Here is a 19,501-nt window from a genome sequence, read left to right as displayed (position 1 = left end):
AATATGTTTAAACGACATTAACAGCTGAAGCGCCAAACAAGCTGGACGCATCGCGCGAGCTCGACCGTTTACTGCCCCCTCGCGCGGAGACGCGGGAAAAGACGAAGAATCGCCGCGTCACCACAAGTAGCTCTAAACTTCGTTTAACAGGCGCTTTTTTCCACAGCGACGTACATCTCACAGAAAATACAATTTGTGCATTACAATTACATTAGGAGAAAGTGACATAGCTGCAGATGTGTGATTCTTAAGTAAAGTTAGTTTGTTCATTTCCGCTATGCACCATTCGTTCGTCACAGCTGCATAACTGAGTTATTTAAAAGTTAACTCTTTTTTAAAACATACAAAATACACTTTTAAAAAACGTTTTAAATCAAATAAATAAGGTAAAAGAGGTATTATTTCCTCAGAATTTACCTAGCAAGCCATTATCTTAATAAATTCTAAAAAAAGAAAAAAAAAAAACATTGACACAAACTGTGTATTCTGTGAAGCGCAATCGGAAACTGACTTATTCTGGCACCGCACATATACTGTAACACTTCGGAAAAAAGGGGTAAATTTTATCAGTCAATGTAAATATCATGGTCCGCACTGTCCCCACCACATATTGCGGGAAAACGTGCTGTTTTATTGAATACATCTAATTTTATTATTACCCAGATTCCAAGCATAAATTAATGCAAATTCTACAATAAGAAACCTAACGTAATTGCGCACTCAAATGAAACCAAACAGTACATTGTTACTATTTGACTCCAATTTAAAAAAGCAATCAAAGCTATTACACTCTGTAAATGTAATTCCATATTTTCATCCCGGCGTTAATTTGTATTTGTATTCCCCGTTTTGCTTTTTAATATTTAATATAAATATAATAAATGTATTATTATATATACTATAAAACAGTATAATTATATTGTTTTATAAATAATATAATATACTATTGTCTTGCGATCTTTTATTCAGTTGTACTGTGTTAATTACAAAAAAAAGGCAGTTTTGACGCCATACTCTTGAAATGAGCTGAAATATAAGGGAATAGGGGTGTGCGGTGGCGCAGTGGGTTGGGCCACAGTCCTGCTGTCCGGTGGGTCTGGGGTTCGAGTCCCGCTTGGCGTACCTTGCGACGGACTGGCGTCCCGTCCTGGGTGTATCCTTACGCCCTGTGTTGCCGGGTAGGCTCCGGTTCCCCGTGACCCCATATGGGACAAGCGGCTCTGTAAGGGAATAAAAGTGCGCCGTCTACGACCCGTCACGACTGTGCTCCTGGTACGAAACACGTGCGCAGCGCAGGAAGGACCTCATCCCTTCACCTTCACACACTAATGACTGCTTGAGCAAAGTACTGACCGGAAAATTAATCCAGTAAAATTACGTGGTTATACAAACGGGTGAATCATTCGCGGTGAATTAATACTATAAACCGCTTCGGAGAAAAGCGTCAGCTAAATCAATTAATATTGGTTGAATAAACGTATCAGACTGCACATTTAGATGTTGCAGTACGGAATCAAAGCCGTTACTCGTTGTTTCCTGTCGGCTCGAATTTCAGGCTGGACCGATGAACCGGATGTGCTTTTGTTTCGAACTGTGTTCAGATGACAAGTTCTCAGCTTCTCTAAAGGAAAATAAAGAAGAGGCAGAGTATTTTCGTCGCGGAGGAAATGTCTTCCGCGGGAGACACGGAGCGCTCCCCGGAGGGAACTGCCGTCTTGAACGTCTCGCAGCGCCGCCTGGTGTGTGTGGAGTACCCAGGGGTCGTGCGCCACCTCGACCGGGCCCTGGAGACCCTCAGGGGGGAGAAAGGCGTGTCCAAGGTGAGGTAGCACCTGCCTGGGCGATCCTGAGCAGATGTGTGGAAATATCATCACTCAGTATTTGATGCATTTTATGCAGCACGTGTGCATTTTACTGTAGTTATTCACAGTAAGTCCCTGGATCAGGTAAGTTAGCAGGGAGTGGGACTCGACCCAATACCCTCAGGTTATAATACCATGCCATTAACCACTGTGTGTTACCTGGTGTACACCTGGTTCCGGCAGTCATGTGGACTCAAGACACTGACACGGTTTGTCTAGTTTGGGTTCTGGTCCAGTTAATTGCTTGAGTGGTTGATATGTATTATTAATAATAATTACTAATCTTTCCATCTCTGTTGATAACTGCTTGTCCAGTCTTGGTGGTCTAGAGTCTATCCGTAAATCCATCTTGAATTACTATTGTTATTATAATTGTATCCGTCTTGAATTATTACTGCTATTTTTATTGTTGTTGTTGTTGTTGTTGTTGTTGTTATTAACACATATCTTCAGTTACTGCTTGTATCATTTGTTTGGCTGCAGACGTACAGTGACCCTTCAAAGCGTCTCGAGCTGTATTACCGCCCGAGGGACCCCTACTGCCACCCAGTGTGTGGAAATCGCTACCCCTCCACCAACCTGCTGCTCCGCGTCCGCAGGAGGGTCCGCAAAGGAGAAGGTGGCGGGGAGGCACAGGTTGCCATGGAGGTTCTGGGAGTGATTGGCACCACGTACAAATTTCAGGGTATGGAGCCACTAAACAGGATGTAAGTAGGACTTGGTCTTTCACATCATGGACTGATTGTGTTTTTTTTTTTTCTTCCCTCACTTCCTGTGCTGCAGGGATGGCAGACTTTCAGTATCTCGCCATCCACATGCGTCCTGACAGTACACACATGTCCCTGTATGACAAGATCATCCTGCGTCAGCCAGAGACGAAGGAATTCTTTGACATGGATGTGCCCCTGTTCATCCCTCCTCCCATCTTCTCCCGCCTTGACACGCCGGTCGACTACTACTATCGTCCAGAAATTCAGCACAGGTGGGCACAGAGTATTTGTAGGGCTGTATCGGGGCTTTGAACACAAGACCTGCACCTATACCCCTTTAAGAACACTGCGCTCCTCCACTTCTGGCTGCTTTGGTCCAACTCACAAGGAGTCCTAAAGTGAAAGTCCGTAGGTTCTCGATTTTGGCCCCAATGCGGTGGAACAAACTCCCTCTATACTTCAGAGCTGCTGAACCCTTCCCACCATTAAGAAAGGGTATCAAACCCATCTCTTTCTGACCCATTTCTCTCCCGATTTCCTGAGAGCTACATCGCTGAGTCCAACACTCTCTGCTGTGATTATCTGTGTATTTGCTATTTGAAGGTCACTTTTGTAGTCAGCTAATTGAGGGATGTGAACCAGCAACATGGTGGTATTTGTGCATTATATTTTGCATTGGAGGTCTGTCGCTGCAGTTCGTGGTGTTTCAGGTAAGTGTAGTCATGTTACTACCACTTTTTCCCGACGCACATTCCTCTCATGTAGCTGTGCAGATAGACAGACACAATCGGATGTGTGTCTGTGTAGTTGTGGGTGGCACTTTTATTAATTTGTTTGCTAAATTGTATTTGTGGTTTGTTAGGGCGCACATTCTCCGGAACAATTCTCTGTCCCGTATTGTGGAGTCCGCTTGACTCCGTGGATCGATTAATTGTGTCTGTTTGGTTGTTTGTTTTGGTCACCATTGTTGGAGTAGTTTCGGTTTCGATTAGGAAGCTCAGATGATAGGAATTAGCCCAGCTTAAGTAGCGGCTGGTGATCCATAGCGGCAGCGGTTGCGGCAGCCTCTTGGTGTGAAGACTTGGGGTGCAAAGACAAGGGAGTCTACCTGTGGGAGTCCCCCGAGGGAGGCCACAGGTACCGTGTCTTGCAAGGGATCATGCGTCAAACATGTCGACCATCGAAGTCTTCGACGGCAACCGAGCTGAACGACTTCACCACCGCCAGATACCTGGGTACTCTCGCTGCTACAGTGTCAAACCCTTCATCCTGCTTTAATTTCTCCACGGGACTCCGGAACTACCAGTCTGGTGTGAGAAAGGCTGACTTCATACCACCCTACGCCTCCCATCTCTCATTGGACCTCCTGGCCCTAGCTGAAACCTAGATCACCCCAGACAACACAGCCACACCTGCACCTCTCTACACTAACTACTCCTCCTCTCACACCCCTCGTCCCTCCAGCAGAGGTGGAGGCACAGGCCTGCTCATCTCTCCCTGGTGGGAATATTCTATTCTTCCCCTTCACCTTCATGATCCATCCTCCTTTGAATGGCATGTTGTATCTATCACTGCCCCAATCATTGTTGTTGTGGTTGTTCTTTATCGCCCTCCTGGCCCTCTTGGCTGCTTCTTGGATGACCTTGACATCTTGTTGAACTCTCTGCCAGGGGACAATGCCCCATTCATTCTCCTGGGTGCCTTCAACCTGCATGTCGACAACATTCATGCAAGTGGCCTTCTGTTGCTCCTACAGTCCTTCGATCTCTCCCTGTCCCAATCCCCTGCTACTCACAAAGCAGGCAATTGTTTTGACCTTGTATTTTCCCGCAACTGTGGCTGTCCCGTCCTCTCTGTCACTCCACTGCATGTCTCTGACCACTTCTTCATTTCCTTTCAACCCTGCCTCACCACTAATTCGATGCATCTTTCTGCACCCATTGTCACCTTATGCTGCAACTTAAAATCTCTCACACCTTCCTGCTTTGCCTCTGCTGCGGTGTCTGCTCTCTCTTCTGCTGCACAGTTCTCGGATCTATCAACAGACGATGCCACTAATGCTTTCCTCTCTGCCCTATCTTTCACCCTTGACACTCTCTGTCCACTGTCTTCAAGACCAGCACACCCCAGTACCACCCCATGGCTGACTGATACGTTACGAGCTAACAGGACCAAACTCTGGGCTGCAGAGCGAAGATGGCGTAAATCCAAGACTCGCTCGGACCTGGATTCCTACCAGTCACTCTTAGCTACTTTTCACTCTGCTGTCTCTTCAGCTAAAACCTCCTTCTACCACAACAAAATACAGTCGGGAACTAAAAACTACACAGACTCTTTGCCACCTTCTCATCCCTTCTGTGTCCTCCGCCGCCTCTTCCTCCTTCTTCTCTCATTGCTGATGACTTTGCTTTGTTTTTCAGAGACAAGGTCAACGCAATCACTGACAAGTTCTCAACATCACCGTGCCTGGTTCATGCTGGGCATCCCTGCGAAGCTATCCTCTCCAAATTCAAACCGCTTTCCGAATCTGAAATCTCTGATGTCCTGATATCGCACAGAGCCACCACCTGCTCGCTTGACCCAATCCCATCATCACTCCTACAGAACATTTCCCCGCAACTCTCCACCTTCATCACTAAGATCATCAACTCCTCACTCTCCTCTGGCTGTTTCCCAGCTGCCTTCAAACTGCTCTCATTTTACGTCTATCAAAGAAACCCTCCCTGGATCCCAATTTGGTTGAAAACTACAGACCAGTCTCCCTCCTCTCCTTCCTGTCTAAAACTCTAGAGTGGGCAGCCTGTGATCAACTGTCTGATTTTCTCACCCTGAACGTCTCCTCGATGGATATCAGTCTGGTTTCGAACTGGGTCACTCCACTGAAATGGCCCTTCTGGTGGTGTCTGATGCTCTCCAAGCCGCTAGAGCCGCCTCCCTCTCCTTGGTTCTCATCCTCCTCAGTCTGTCTGCAGCATTCGACACTGTCAACCACCGGTTTCTGCTCTCCTCTCTTAGTCAGCTTGGGATCAAAGGAGCGGCACTAAGATGGTTTGAGTCCTACCTATCTGTCAGATCCTATCAAGTGATCTGGTGGCGCTCTCATTCTTCTCCTCTGCCTCTTTCAACCGGTGTCCCGTGGGGCTTGGTATTGGGTCCTCCTTCTCTTCTCGATCTACACCTCCTTCCTCAGCCCGGCCATGGCCTCCCATGGATTCAGATATCGCTGCTATGCTGATGATGCCCAGCTCTTCCTCTCCTTTCCACCTGGAGCATCAGACATTTCCGCCGCATTGCTGCCTGCCTGTCGGACATCTCTGCGTGGATGTCTGATCACCACCTCCACCTCAACCTCTCCAAAACAGAGATTCTTCACCTCCCAGCTGGCCTGTCCTCCTGTCACAATCTATCGATCAAACTGGACAACTCACTCATTTCACCTACCTCCTCGGCCAAGAGTCTGGGAGTAACGATTGACTCGAGTCTGTCTTTCTCTCGGCACATCGAAGCCACAACCCGGTCCTGCCGATACATCCTGCATAATATTTGTAGGATCCGTCCCTACCTCACAACTGACTCTGCCCAGCTACTTGTCCAGGCCGTGGTGACTTCCTATCTGGACTACTGCACTCTCTCCTGTGTGGCCTTCCTGCTACTGCCATCAAACCTTTGCAGCTGATTCAGAGTGCTGCTGCACGAGTTGTGTTTGATTTGCCAAAGCGTTCCCACGTATCTCCTCTTCTCATTTCTCTGCATTGGCTTCCTATAGCTGCCCGAATCAAATTCAAGACCCTGGTTATTGTCTACAAATGGATCAATAGAACTGCTCCCAGCTATTTACAAGACTTGATCAACCGCTACACCCCAGCCAGACCCCTTTGCTCATCTACTTCAACTCAATTGGTGGTCCTGTTCATGAAAGGTAAAGCACGGAGGTTCTCGGTTCTGGCACCATTGCGGTGGAACAACCTCCCCCTCTTGCTCAGAACTGCAGTAATTGTGTCTACATTCAAGAAGAGTGTGAAAACTCACCTTTTTCGGGCCTATTTCGCCCAAGATCTCTCCGGCTCATGTGTGGTGTAAAAGTTCATGCACCGTAACTTCATGATCTTCCCCAGATAGCCCTTTACACAGCTGCTACTCTGGCATTGTATGTCAGTTTGTTTGTGTATGTTATTCTTAAAAAAAAAAATAAAGAAAGTTTGGTAGGAGGTTATCAGGATTCATGTATCCTGCGTTTTATGCACCTACTCGAGTGATGAACATCGGTGCATCAAGTGGTTAGTAACAAAGTAGGTTTACTCAAGAATCACATGTCTGCAGCCATGTCTCTTTCTCTTAATGTAATGCTCAAATTGTATTTTTGCTGAGATGTACGTTGCTTTGGAGAAAATAAGTGAATAATAAGTGTAAATGGTACCAGACACACAAGTTGTGTGTTGACAATTCCTGCGTCTGAAGCTGTCTGTTGATGACGCGCTTTTGTTTACTCTTGGTTGTATGTGGCTTTTGCGACAAGTATTTGCCAAAGGAATAAATGGGATAAATGTCAATGCAAATGAACAAGTCCCCCCTCCCTTAGGGAAGGTTACGTGCCCCCAGCTGTGTCCAGCGAGAACCTGATAGGGCTGAGTCGAGCACGGCGCCCGCACAACGCCATTTTTGTGAGCTTTGAGGACAAGACCGTGCCGATGGAGCCGCTGGAGCCTGCTGTACAGAACTGGAAGCGTGTCTGCGTGCACCCGAGTGAGATCAAGGCCGAGGAGGAGCTCAAGAAGGTGGGAAATGTTTGTACCACCGTGTCACCTCATACCGCTGCCTTACACTCATGGCGTTGTTATTAAAGTACTCGGGTTTGAATCCCCCATGTCGCTGTAGTACCCCTGATCAAGGTGCTTACCCTGACCTGATAAAGTAAAAAGAAAGACCTAGAAAGATGGGATAGGGATTTATGAGCTCTGTCTTTGGGGTGTGTGAAGTGTGGTTTAGTCTTACTCTGTTCTATTTCATCATTGGCTGTAGATGTTGTCGATATCCTGTGTTTTACAAAAGCCTTGTGTAAATGCACATCTTGTGCCCTCATATCTTATTTCAGAGGCTGGGTTGCCAACTATGTTTCAGGCTCTCAGCAGAAAACGAGGTGAAGGTTAGCCTGATGTTAATGTGTCCTGTATCGTTGATCTCCTCTCTAAATAGATGTTTGAGAGAAGGCCCATCTGGTCTCGCAATGCTGTCAAGGCCAACCTGGATATCCATCCAGAGAAGCTGAAACTGCTGCTGCCCTACCTGGCCTATTACATGGTGAGTAGGGGTAGGTGTGGCAAACGGGGGTGGTGCTGGGGAAGAGGGTGGTGGGCAGTTAGGGGGGAAAACTGCACACAGAACAAGGCTTAAGGGTTACAGTAAGAGTATTCGGACCTGGTCAGGCTGAGGACTTAAATAATTATTCTTGATTGAGTTGTTAATTTAAATCTATTATCTGTATAATTTTAAACTGCTTTTGGATTAATACCTACAATTTTTTCTCGAGAACCAGCCAAAAAAATTTTTTTTGATATATTTGTAGGGTGTCTGGAAAGCTGTCCACTCAGCATTGTAGCATGTACATGTTTGCAGATACACTTAAAATACCTGTCTTGTAGAGTGGACAGAAATGAGTGGTTGCAGCTCAGGAGTAGAACAATATCAGTCAAAATGTTTATTTTAATAATACTTGTGTACTTGAGTTGAACAGCAGTTTGCAGTAATTATGTAACCTGCTTGATTGTTCTTAGTATTTCAACAATTAAGTTATATGGGCTGTAAAAAAGAGGTAAAATGCTAATATATTCGCTTTTGGGTTAAAAATTAATGACGAATTGCATTGTGTAATCCAACATGAATTTGAGGACTGTGAATGAATCATGTATCATATTATAATATAGTGGTTAAAACCCATTGTCTTACAGTCTAAGGAATTGGGTTCAACTCTCACCTCCTGCTGTAGTACCCTTGATGAAGGTACTTACCCTGAATTAATACAGTAAATATTACTGAGCAGTATAAAAGAGGAAGTCACTGTAAGTAGCTCCATGTACAAACCCCACATTGAACGACACTTTAGAAAAATGTCAGACAGATGAATAAGTAAAGGCGGTCCTCAGCTTTACGATGGGGTTCTCTTCCCATAGTCGACTTCATCATAGTCCAAAATCTCCTTATGCGAACCATAAGGATATGTGAACAATTAACATACACAAATGCTACAATGTATATAATGGGGCTTTGCTACTTTTTTTCACTAATTTCACACATTATTCATGTTTAACACTAATAGAGAATAATGTTATGTAACAGTATTGTATTTTCATGCTGCGCTATTACTTTCACTTCTAAATCTGCTGTCTTCCACTTTTTATTTTCAACACCACCAGAACACTCACTTTTTCATTGTAAATAAATGGTAACTTGAAGTGAAAAAATTTGTTAATGAAACACAGTGGCTGCTTGAGACGCAATAACGGGTGTGGTCCCGTTAATACGGCCAGCCGATGTTATTGTGCAGTACTGTCTTCATTAGACGTTACAAGGAAACATCAGAACTGGAAAATAATATTAAAAATAATAAGATTAATGGGACGGCTGTGAAAAGTTGCATATGTCATATCTCAAGAAGCACCCGTAATAAGAATGTAACCTGTAGAGTAAAGCTAAAATGGTCACTATTAGTTTGTTACAAGTGAAATCCTGTATAGTAAAGCCTTGATTATTGAACCTTCTGTTATTCGTCATTCCGGAATAGCTGGCACACTTGGAATACCACATGATTGCGTGTGTGTGTGTGTGTGTGTGTGTGTGTGTGTGTGTGTGTGTGTGTGTGTGAGAGAGAGAATGATGAACAATTGGATAATGATACTGACCACTTAACAGTATAAGAGGGTTAAAAGTGCATTATTAATAAACAAGTGTTCAAACTTATATTTATCCGTGTTTTTTTTCATCCGACATACATCCATCCATCGTCAACAACCGCTTGTCCAGAGTGGGGTCATGGCAAGCCGGAACCGTGCCCGGCAACACAGGGCACAAGGCCGAGGGGGGAGGGGACACAGCCAGGACGGGACGCCAGTCCGTTGTAAGGCGCCCCAAGCAGGGCTCGAACGCCAGACCTGCCACACAGCAAGCACCAGCTGAACCCACGGCACCTTAACGCATCCAACATACAGCATTTCTATATTCGATATTTTTGGTTATCCAGGTCTCTTTTGTCAGCTAATTGAGACTTCACTGTATTTTACAAAGCAGTTTATCTCTCATTTTTGGCTGTTTTTGGGGAAAGAAACTTCTGTTACAACTGCAAGCAGCAGGTGTCGCAACTTTTGTTGTAAATGGCTGTTAGCTACGTGGGGGGGGTGCGGTGGCGCAGTGGGTTGGACCGCAGTCCTGCTCTCCGGTGGGTCTGGGGTTCGAGTCCCCCTTGGGGTGCCTTGCAGCAGACTGGCATCCCGTCCTGGGTGTGTCCCCTTCCCCCTCCGGCCTTACGCCCTGTGTTACCGGGTAGGCTCCGGTTCCCCGTGACCCCGTATGGGATAAGCGGTTCTGAAAATGTGTGTGTGTGTGTGTGTGTGTGGCTGTTAGCTGATTTGTAGTTTACACCTTTCTTGCACAAGCAGAAGATCGTCACATGAATTTGGTTTTCTTCTTCAGAAGTTCTTCCGCACCATTTTTTGAAGAAAACTCCTTGAGCAAGAAATAACTGTTGCAGAGTAGTGGTGAATCTGAAGGCTCTCATGTGTTGTTGTTGGTTTTTTTTTTTTTTCCTCCTCCCCTTCTTCTCTTCCCCTAGTTGACAGGCCCCTGGAGGAGCCTGTGGGTGAGGTTTGGGTACGACCCCCGGACAAAACCCGAGGCCAAAGCCTACCAGGTGCTGGACTTCCGGATTCGCTGCGGGATGAAGCATGGTAGGCAGGAGCATATTCCGGGGCACCAAGCAAATAGCAGGCTCGCTTACATGAAGTGATTTAAAGTGACGTGTGTGAAGGGATGTGACGTATGCCCTCTGTGTCCAGGATACACGCCAAACGACCTGCCTGTGAAAGCCAAGAGGAGCACGTATAATTACAGCCTTCCCACCACGGTCAACAAGGCTGGTGAGTTCTACATAGAGATTGGGCTGGGCTGTAGGTGCTATGTGCTTGTTAGGGCACTCAGTAGGCTCAGCATTTACCCATCATCCTTTGGTGTATGCGCAAGGTCACATGGGGATGCAGAAGGTGCTAGGAAGTTGGCAGCGAGAATCATTAGCTAACACACTCCTGAACACTTTGGAATTAGGAGAGCAGGGATGAGCTAGGATGTGGGTTTAATCCAGGCGGTGCCAAGATCTCCTGTGTGATGGTCAGTGTTACTAGCAGTGTGAGAAAGCAGTAAAGGTGGTACATGCATGAGTAACACACTTCCGCTGCCTTTTCTTTCATGGCATGCCTGGCCACCATAGCTTCATTTAGTATCTGATAACTAATATTATTATTCTTAACTAGTATTTATGTGGAACCTTTTGACCTTCGCAGTTGTATGCTAAAGTCCCTACAGTCATTCATCCATTTATACAGCAATGTGTGACACCCCCCCCAACACACACACACTCAAAAGGGTACTGCAGAGCAACCAGTTTACGTGAAACCTATGTTTTTGGGCTATGAGTGGAAACCAGGGTACCACTACAAAACTTGTACAAACACACAGAACACGCTAACTCCTTCAATCAGGATGGGTATTCAAACCCACAGCCTAGACACTGTAGGACACCAGTTTTTATCGCTCTGTTACCATGTCATCCTGTAATAATGATTAGGAAATAACTGAAAACAACCACAGATGGAAGGAAGAGAATAAAGTTAATGTTTTTATATATGTTAGTTTGCAGTCTTTGTTGGGTTTAAGCACTGATGATGGTGACGATCAGTAGTCCACATGTTCTTCAGGGCCTCAACCGGCAAGCCTGCGGGAAATCACACAGGAAGGAAGTGCACCCCCAGGCCGCAAGCCTGCCCCTCTGCGATACAAGCTCAAAGTACGCGTCTGAGTGCTGTGTGCTGTGACTGCTAGAATGGACTGGTGCAGTCCTGCTGTACGGTGTGTGTAATAGTGTCACCTCTCTTTTTGTCCGCCAGGAGTCTGCATACATCTTTCGCGATGGAACGCTCCCTCCATATAGACAGATGTTTTACCAGCTCTGTGACCTGGATGTGGAGAGGTACCACCTGAAATATTTCTTCCAAGGAACAAAGTAGCGAGCTTGTGGACGGAAACAGACCACAACATCCAATAAATATTTCTTTTTCCACTATATTAGGCAATAGGATATGACAACAGATACAGTTTATGGTAGATATGCGTCTGAGAAATGTCTTGAATACACAAGATCTTATTCATACTCATCTGTGGCTGGCATATGTTGCACAACATTGCTGAACTTCTTGAGGAGGTCTTATTGTCCCATTTTGGAAGATACAGAAAAAAATGTAAGAAAACCAGTGCATTAAAACTGATAGTCCTGAAAAATTAGTTGTTCCAGAACTTGTTTCAAACTGACTTTTCTACTTGTTTTCTAAGTGATATGTTACTTTGTAGAAATATAAATGTACACATTTGCCTCCAACCAAATCTGTTTTCATTTTCATTACTTCTGTGACCTCACCAGCATAAAGAAGGTAATCCACTGCAATGATGGTCAGGAAGAGGAGTGCAATGAGCGGGATGGCTGGTGTCTTCCCCGAACCACAGACGAGCTAAGGAATATCATGTCCAGCATGATAAAACAGGTCATCCGTGCTAAAAAGCCAGGTATCTGTATCCAGATGTGCCCACTGCTCCACCCTGGTACCCTGGTGCAACCATTATCCTGAATAGATGCCTGTGGTTTGAGTATCTTGTGTGTCAGCGTGCCCTTTTGGTGTCATTATCAGATGTGATGTTCATCTTCTGACTTCACACACTCCTAGCAGACCTTCAGCTCCTCAAAATGTTTTGCATGCACTCCCCTACTATGAAGACTCATGGCTCAGTGGGTTGGGTTGATGATGGACAGCATCATAATCAGGCAGCATTGATCTATGCAACGTTAAAAGTTATGCCTGTCTAATCTGTGGACTTTTGAGTCCCAAGTATTACGTTTTGGATTTGTTTATTGCTGCCATCTGTCTCCATGAATGTTTCAATCCTACGTTCAGGTCTGTTTCCTGCCAATGCCAAGGACACTGCTGATGAAGCTGGGCATGGATCCCAGGAGCGGGAGAGCGGAGAGGAAGACGAAGAGGAATTTCAGCCTTCGGAGGGCAGTGACAATGAGATGGAGACAGAGATCCTGGAGTACATGTGAAATGTTGGACAGTGTTTATACCCATCGGGTCTTTAAGCACCGTGGCGTGTGCTTGTTTTCACTCTTGTTTTTAATGGACCAGTTCTTTGGATAATAATTCTGATGGTCACCAGAGCTGACCATCAAGAAACATCCACCAGTGTTTGGTCATGTTGCAGTGTTTTTGTACTGTCACAGCAGAGAATGGATAAACGAGCTTGTCAAAATGATGCTTCTGTCCTTGTGTGTGTTTCCATACTTTTTTCAGCTCAGATTAGCTGTGCTGTGTACACATCTGCAGGTGAAGGCAAAACTTTGATAATCACTGAGGTAAATTTTTGCAGCAGCCAAATGAATGTACCAGAATTGGGCCGAAATTACTATTTGCATTTTTTTTAAAACATTGCATTTTACTTTATAATTTACTTTGAACTCTGTACATAGTAATTTAAAACAATGTTTTGGGTATGCAAAGTAGTGGGAAGCATTAATACTTTCTTGAAGTTAAGTCATTATCTTAATACCATAAATAATAAGACTGGATTTTTCATTCATTTTGAATAGGTGCTTGTCCAGTGCAGGGTCCTGGTGGTTCAGAGTCTATCTTGGCAGCAGAGAGCGTGTTGTACGCTGCAACTAAAAGGGACTGTCCATCACAATGGAATCACACACAAAGGGAAATTTTGAGTCACCAATTCATCTGAAATGCATGTCTTTGAACTGTGGGAGGAAACCTGAGCACCTGGAGAAAACCCACGTGAACATGGGGAGACTATGCCTGCTCCACACAGGCGAAGCTGGATTCAAAGCTGTATCCAAACCCTCAGCCCAGGAGATATACTGCATAAGTGCTATCTGTTGAGCCACTGTGCCACCTGCTGAAAAAACTAGATAACAAAAAATATCTACAGGACGTTCATTTATGTTCTCTTTGAAAAGGAGTTACATAACTGTTTGCTGACACACAAAGCTGATAATGTATCCGGGGGCAGATACAGCAGCCAGCCTGTATAAGTAGTAAGAGGGAAGCTGTCCAGTTCACAGCTGGCTGTCTGTGTTCCGCGTTCATGATGCTGGGAATTCTGGCTCTCTCAGCCCTGTGCTTAGGGTCTGCATCTGCAGCTTCTGTAAGTCACTCTCTGCACCACCGTCCTCCACGGGTTTGATCGGGTCCTTAACGAGATAATAGGTCCACATGGTCAAAGCCACATAATGTCCTGTCTGCACTCGTACCTTAATTAGGCAGGTACTTTCATTTTGGCTCACTGATAGTCTGAGACCAGTAAATTTACACGTTTCACACTGCCAATGCAGCACATATTGTGGAAAGACACAGAAGAAACAACAAAGCTGACTGCTGTTAGTTGACGCTTTTAGCCACAGCACATTATCCGCCTTCACTTGTACCCATTTATACAGATAGATATTGTGTTCCTAGATTGGGTAGCATAAGTGCGTGATTGATGGGTCATCTATTTGAACCAACAAGGTTCTGCCTTCAAATTTGTGTCCTTGACCGTGTTCAAACCTGCTGCTTTGTGACTAATGTGTACTCGCAGCTGGGGGCTGTGTACACTGAGGGTGGCATGGTAGAGGGAAAGAGCATCTCTGTAGGACTCTTCCGCAACATGGACATCTTCCGGGGCATCCCTTTTGCTGCACCCCCTGGGAGGTTCGAGAAGCCCAAGCCTCACCCTGGCTGGAATGGTGAGTACCGGCTACTGAGGAAAACTCTGTATCATCTTGATTTCCATTTTCCCCAGGATTAAGTTAATATTTCATTGTTGTGTCCCTCTGCAGGTATTCTGAAAGCTACTGATTTCCAGAAGAGGTGCTTGCAAGTGGATTTCACGCAGACGCACCCCATGGGCAGTGAAGATTGTCTCTACCTGAATATCTGGGTCCCTCAAGGTCGACAAGGTATTCCTGGCCTGCTTTCTTTCATGTAGCAACCACAACATGTTTCATGGAGCAGGTGTGAAATGTGGGAACCCAACTACATTTGGCCTTCTACCTCCTGGTCCTCAGTGTCGACTGACCTGCCAGTCATGGTCTTCATCTACGGAGGCGGGTTTTTGGTGGGCGCAGGCCAGGGTGCCAACTTCCTGGACAACTACCTGTATGATGGGCAGGAGATTGCTGACCGTGGCAAAGTTATTGTAGTGACCTTCAACTACCGGGTGGGGACAATGGGCTTCCTCAGCAGTGGAGACGCCTCTGGGCCAGGTGAGGTCCCTTCTATATAGGACAAAGGTAAAATCTTGCTGATTTTCTTCATCCAAATTTCCATTTGCTCATTTGATCTATGAGAAGTGTTTTCTGTGCCCTCCAGTTTGTCTCTACCAGCAATATGCTCTCATCCTTGAGAAATAATACAGCAGAAGGTAACTTGTCCAATCCAACCAGCACACTGTGACGTTATCACACCAAATGTTTTCCGCATATGAAATTCCAAAAAATGAGACATTCTAAAATTTTTTTTTCCATCATCTTGAACCTGTACTCAATGCTAGGGATTTATGAGGGTGTGACCATCTGTCCTTGCTGGGACCCATGAGCTGGTGTTTCCAGCATGTCTGGGATGGGAATGAGTTGTAGATCATTGGCAGGTCTTGTTAGTGGACCTAGGGGATACTCTGGGAAAATGTTTGGGGACATCAACTCATGGGCCATCCTTTTCACTGTCTACCAGGGAACTATGGCCTGTGGGACCAGCATGCTGCTATCGCTTGGGTACATAGGAACATCAAAGCTTTCGGAGGTGACCCCAACAACATTACCATTTTTGGAGAGTCAGCCGGTGCCGTGAGCGTCAACTTCCAGGTAAAACTCTGCAGACTTTGTACTTTGTAGTCCTCTGCCAGTAAAATAAATGTGAAGAAACATACTCTCAGCTATGCCAAAACTGAATTCTTTTAATTACTTTTGCCTGTTTTCACCATATTTGGTTTTGATTCTTGGAGGACACTGTACATTCAGCCTTTGCATAGTTAGCCTTTGACTGCCAGCCTCTTTATCCCTTTGGGCAGATCCTGTCTCCTCACAGCAAGGGACTGATCCGCAGAGCCATCTCACAGAGTGGTGTAGCCCTCACTCCCTGGGCTTACAACAAGAATCCACGCACCCTGGCTGAGCGGGTCTGTCTGGCTGGACAGTTCTGTTTGATCTCCGCATTGTAGCTTGGAGAAGATTGGGTTCACCTGCCCTTCAGATGAGCCCATCTCAAGCCAGAGAGTCTTACAGTATACTCTGATTGTACCTATTATATCTACTTCTCCTGGCACAAGCACTGTTGTGTGATTTCAATGTGTTAGAATGGAAATGGTCCAGACCATTGCTCGGAGTTCCTTTTTACCCAATGACTCTTTGGTTTATGGCCAAAAGTGACCGTGAGTCCTTCGCCAGCCTGACATAGGCCTATCCAACAGCTTCCATTGCACTTCTCCAGGTCGCCATCAAGGTGGGCTGCCCCACAGATGAGACTATGATGAGCTGCCTGAAGATGTCTGACCCTGAGGCTCTAACTATGGCTGCGCCCGTGGCCCTTGAAGGATCTCCTGAAAGTATGAAACGAGTCAAACAATGAGGGCATCCTGGAAGAAATAGTTTTTACTCAAATGCAGGTTACTCGTATTCAATGAAATATGTTAAAATGTGGATGAGACAGTCTGACAGACTTTCTGTTCTGCCATTCCAGATCCTCTCGTGTTCAACCTGATCCTCTGCCCTGTCATCGATGGCGACTTCATTCCCGACAAACCCGAAAACCTCTTTGAGAACGCTGCTGACGTCGATTACATCGCCGGTGTCAATGACTTTGACGGGCACTTCTTTACCGGTTTTGATGTACCCTCGGTCAACCAGCCGCTGCACCATACTGACCCGTGAGTTCTTGGTCTTACCATCATTGGTCAGATATCTGCACTTTGGTATATGGGATTTCAAATTTCCAGGAAATAGATAGAAATAGAATAGCTTTATTCTGATGAAAACAAAGGCCCAAACTTAGCCATTTTTGCATGGGCAGGAGTGGAAGGTAAGGTCAGTGAATACTGGAGAGACCAGCCTGAGCTCCTGTTCCTTATGGCAGGATAGTTTTAAAACAGCTCCTGACCGCCTTCACCAAAAAGAAGGGGGAGGAAGCAGCAACCCTGGCCTACCATGAGTACACCAGCAACTGGGGTGACAAACCCAAACAGGAACTCATCAAGAGGACAGTGGTGGACCTCGAGACTGACTTCCTCTTCCTGGTGCCCAACCAGGCCACACTCTACCTGCATGTAGAACATGCCAAGTAAGTTGCTTTTACCATGGATTTGCCTTCATGTCAGTAGTTGCCAAGTGAATATGGACTTACTCAAACTTTTGAGTGGTACTGTATCTGCTGGAAAGAATGTTTTTTCCACAAGGCTTTTGGTGCAGAACTTTGATCAGGAAATGAGCTGTCACATCTTCCCAGGCCTCTGGAGTAATTCACAGAGATGTGTAGTGCCTTTAGGTTTGTTTCCATAGGTAGAAAGTCTAAATTTACCTTACCAGCCAGGGCCTCCTGTTTTGTGTTGTTCTGGTGATGACTGTTGGCCCCAGTCTGCTCATCTCTATCCAGGACGGCACGCACCTACTCCTACATATTCTCCGTGCCCTCCCGGATGCCTGGCTATCCAAGCTGGACGGGTGCAGACCACGCAGATGACCTACAGTATGTTTTTGGCAAACCCTTCACCACTCCCCTGGGTTACTTCCCCCGACATCGGGACGTATCTGAATACATGATTGCCTACTGGACCAACTTTGCCAGGACTGGGTAAGTACAGGCCACTGCCACCCAATGCTATCATGACTTCCAAACCCTACCTCTAACACTGAGTCCAGACTCCACCACAATTCATATTTTTCAGTTAAGACTGCTGAAATCCTGCTTTGTTTGGTTCAGTTGATATAAAACAACTGTACACTTAGAGAGGATAATGGATCCAGCACAGGCAATCTCCAAGTCCTCACTGACGGCCATGCATACCATGTAGGTGACTGAAGTCCTAGCGACTATCTCCCTCTCCCACAGGGACCCCAATCAAGGGGAATCATCTGTACCTGCCAACTGGCCTGCCTTCACCAACACGGGCCATGAGTACCTGGAAATCAACAGCAAGATCAACAAAGACTCCGTCAAATACAAGCTGAGGACTCGATTCGTCCACTTCTGGACCTTCACCTACATCAACTTGCCCATGGTTGCAAATAATTAAACTGAATAACCGGCCTCATGTGGAACCAGCAAGGACTCACATGGAACAGTTCCTGCATCTTCCTTGTGTCTTTCACAAAAGTGTAATAAGTTGAAACTGGTATGATGCAACAGTAATTGCCTATTTTAATTTCATCACTGATAAATTAATAGACACAATAAACAAACTTAAGCACTTCCTCTATTTGCGGTTCAATGTTTTTTTTTTACAACAGGGGGGCGTGGTGGTGTGGCGGCGCAGCGGGTTTGAACGGGTCCTGCTCTGGTGGGTCTGGGTTTCGAGTCCCGCTTGGGGTGTCCTATGACAGACTGGCGTCCCATCCTGGGTGTGTCCAGCCTTGCGCCATGTGTTGCCGAGTTAGGTTCCGGTTCGCTGTGACCCCGCTTGGGACAAGCAGTTTCAGACAATATGTGTGTGTGTTTTTTCAACTTTGAAATGTTCAAACTCATGTTTTATTCATTAGTATTATGGCAGGCAGTGCTCTGGGTTCAGATGGGGCGAAGAAGGCCGCACAGGAAGTGTTCAAGGACCCCTTTTCCTCAAGGACCTGTGCTTCAAACCAGTCTTCGCAGCCTGCCTAGGGCCCCCAGGCTTTTTCCCCTTCCCCCTGGCAAACAGTCACCTTGTTATTTTCCCCATAAGTCCCCCCACCGGTTTGACACTTACTTACATTTTTCCCAATATTCAACTATGTACAACAGACCCATTTTCTGCCCAAATTCACACTACCGTGGGTTGTTACCATATGAAATATCAGCATTCGTAAACACACACACACAGGCTGAAACCACTTGTCCCAACAAAGCAGAGCCTAGCCCAGCAACAAAGGGCACAAGGCTGGAGGGGGTGGGGACACACCCAGGACAGGACACCAGTCCGTTGCAAGGCACCCCAAGCAGGACTCAAACTCCAGACCCACCAGAGAGCAGGATCCGGCCAAACCCGCCGCACCACCACACCCCTGTTGCTTCAGTACAAAAATACTAAATCATATTGAAAATGATGAGAGAAATACAGATATGTGACATGCAAAGATACAATAAGGAACTGCAATTTTCCATAATGGAAATGGAGTAATTTTTATTTGTCTAACAATTTTCTAAGATGACATAGTGTTAAGCTTGTACAGTCATACCTTGGTACTCGACTGCTTTGAAACTCATCGAATTTGGCACTCACATTTTGACGCAAAAATTTTGTCCCGGTACTTGTCGTTTGTTTGGTACTCGACACGCAAGCTAGAACTTGTCGGTGTTGGTTGCCTCGTGACTCGCTACCCTTTCCAGCCAAGACAAAGGGTCACGCGTTAGTCACACAGAAGCTCTTGCCCTGTGCACATCCCCTTGG

At 45.9% G+C, this 19,501-nt stretch overlaps 2 protein-coding genes across 2 annotated transcripts; both read left to right on the top strand.

Moving 5' to 3' along the window:
* The first annotated feature begins 1,560 nt into the window (after window positions 1-1,560).
* On the top strand, window positions 1,561-13,133 carry gtf3c5 (general transcription factor IIIC, polypeptide 5). The gene is made up of 11 exons (XM_018732941.2): window positions 1,561-1,820; window positions 2,346-2,547; window positions 2,646-2,844; window positions 7,152-7,347; window positions 7,766-7,870; window positions 10,395-10,509; window positions 10,618-10,698; window positions 11,533-11,621; window positions 11,722-11,804; window positions 12,252-12,394; window positions 12,781-13,133. Exons 1-11 carry the CDS (start codon window positions 1,668-1,670, stop codon window positions 12,927-12,929), a joined length of 1,515 nt encoding a protein of 504 aa, XP_018588457.1. The 5' UTR covers window positions 1,561-1,667; the 3' UTR covers window positions 12,930-13,133.
* Window positions 13,134-13,250: 117 nt separating this feature from the next.
* Window positions 13,251-18,337, top strand: LOC108922669 (bile salt-activated lipase-like). Its single transcript, XM_018732940.2, has 10 exons — window positions 13,251-14,615; window positions 14,709-14,828; window positions 14,937-15,134; window positions 15,601-15,731; window positions 15,938-16,045; window positions 16,357-16,471; window positions 16,606-16,792; window positions 16,999-17,202; window positions 17,515-17,712; window positions 17,971-18,337. Exons 1-10 carry the CDS (start codon window positions 14,372-14,374, stop codon window positions 18,152-18,154), a joined length of 1,689 nt encoding a protein of 562 aa, XP_018588456.1. The 5' UTR covers window positions 13,251-14,371; the 3' UTR covers window positions 18,155-18,337.
* Window positions 18,338-19,501: the final 1,164 nt, after the last annotated feature.

This window comes from Scleropages formosus, chromosome 6 (genome assembly GCF_900964775.1).
Source record: "Scleropages formosus chromosome 6, fSclFor1.1, whole genome shotgun sequence".
NCBI classification, from domain to species: Eukaryota; Metazoa; Chordata; class Actinopteri; order Osteoglossiformes; family Osteoglossidae; genus Scleropages; species Scleropages formosus.
This window is presented reverse-complemented; position numbering and strand designations above follow the sequence as displayed.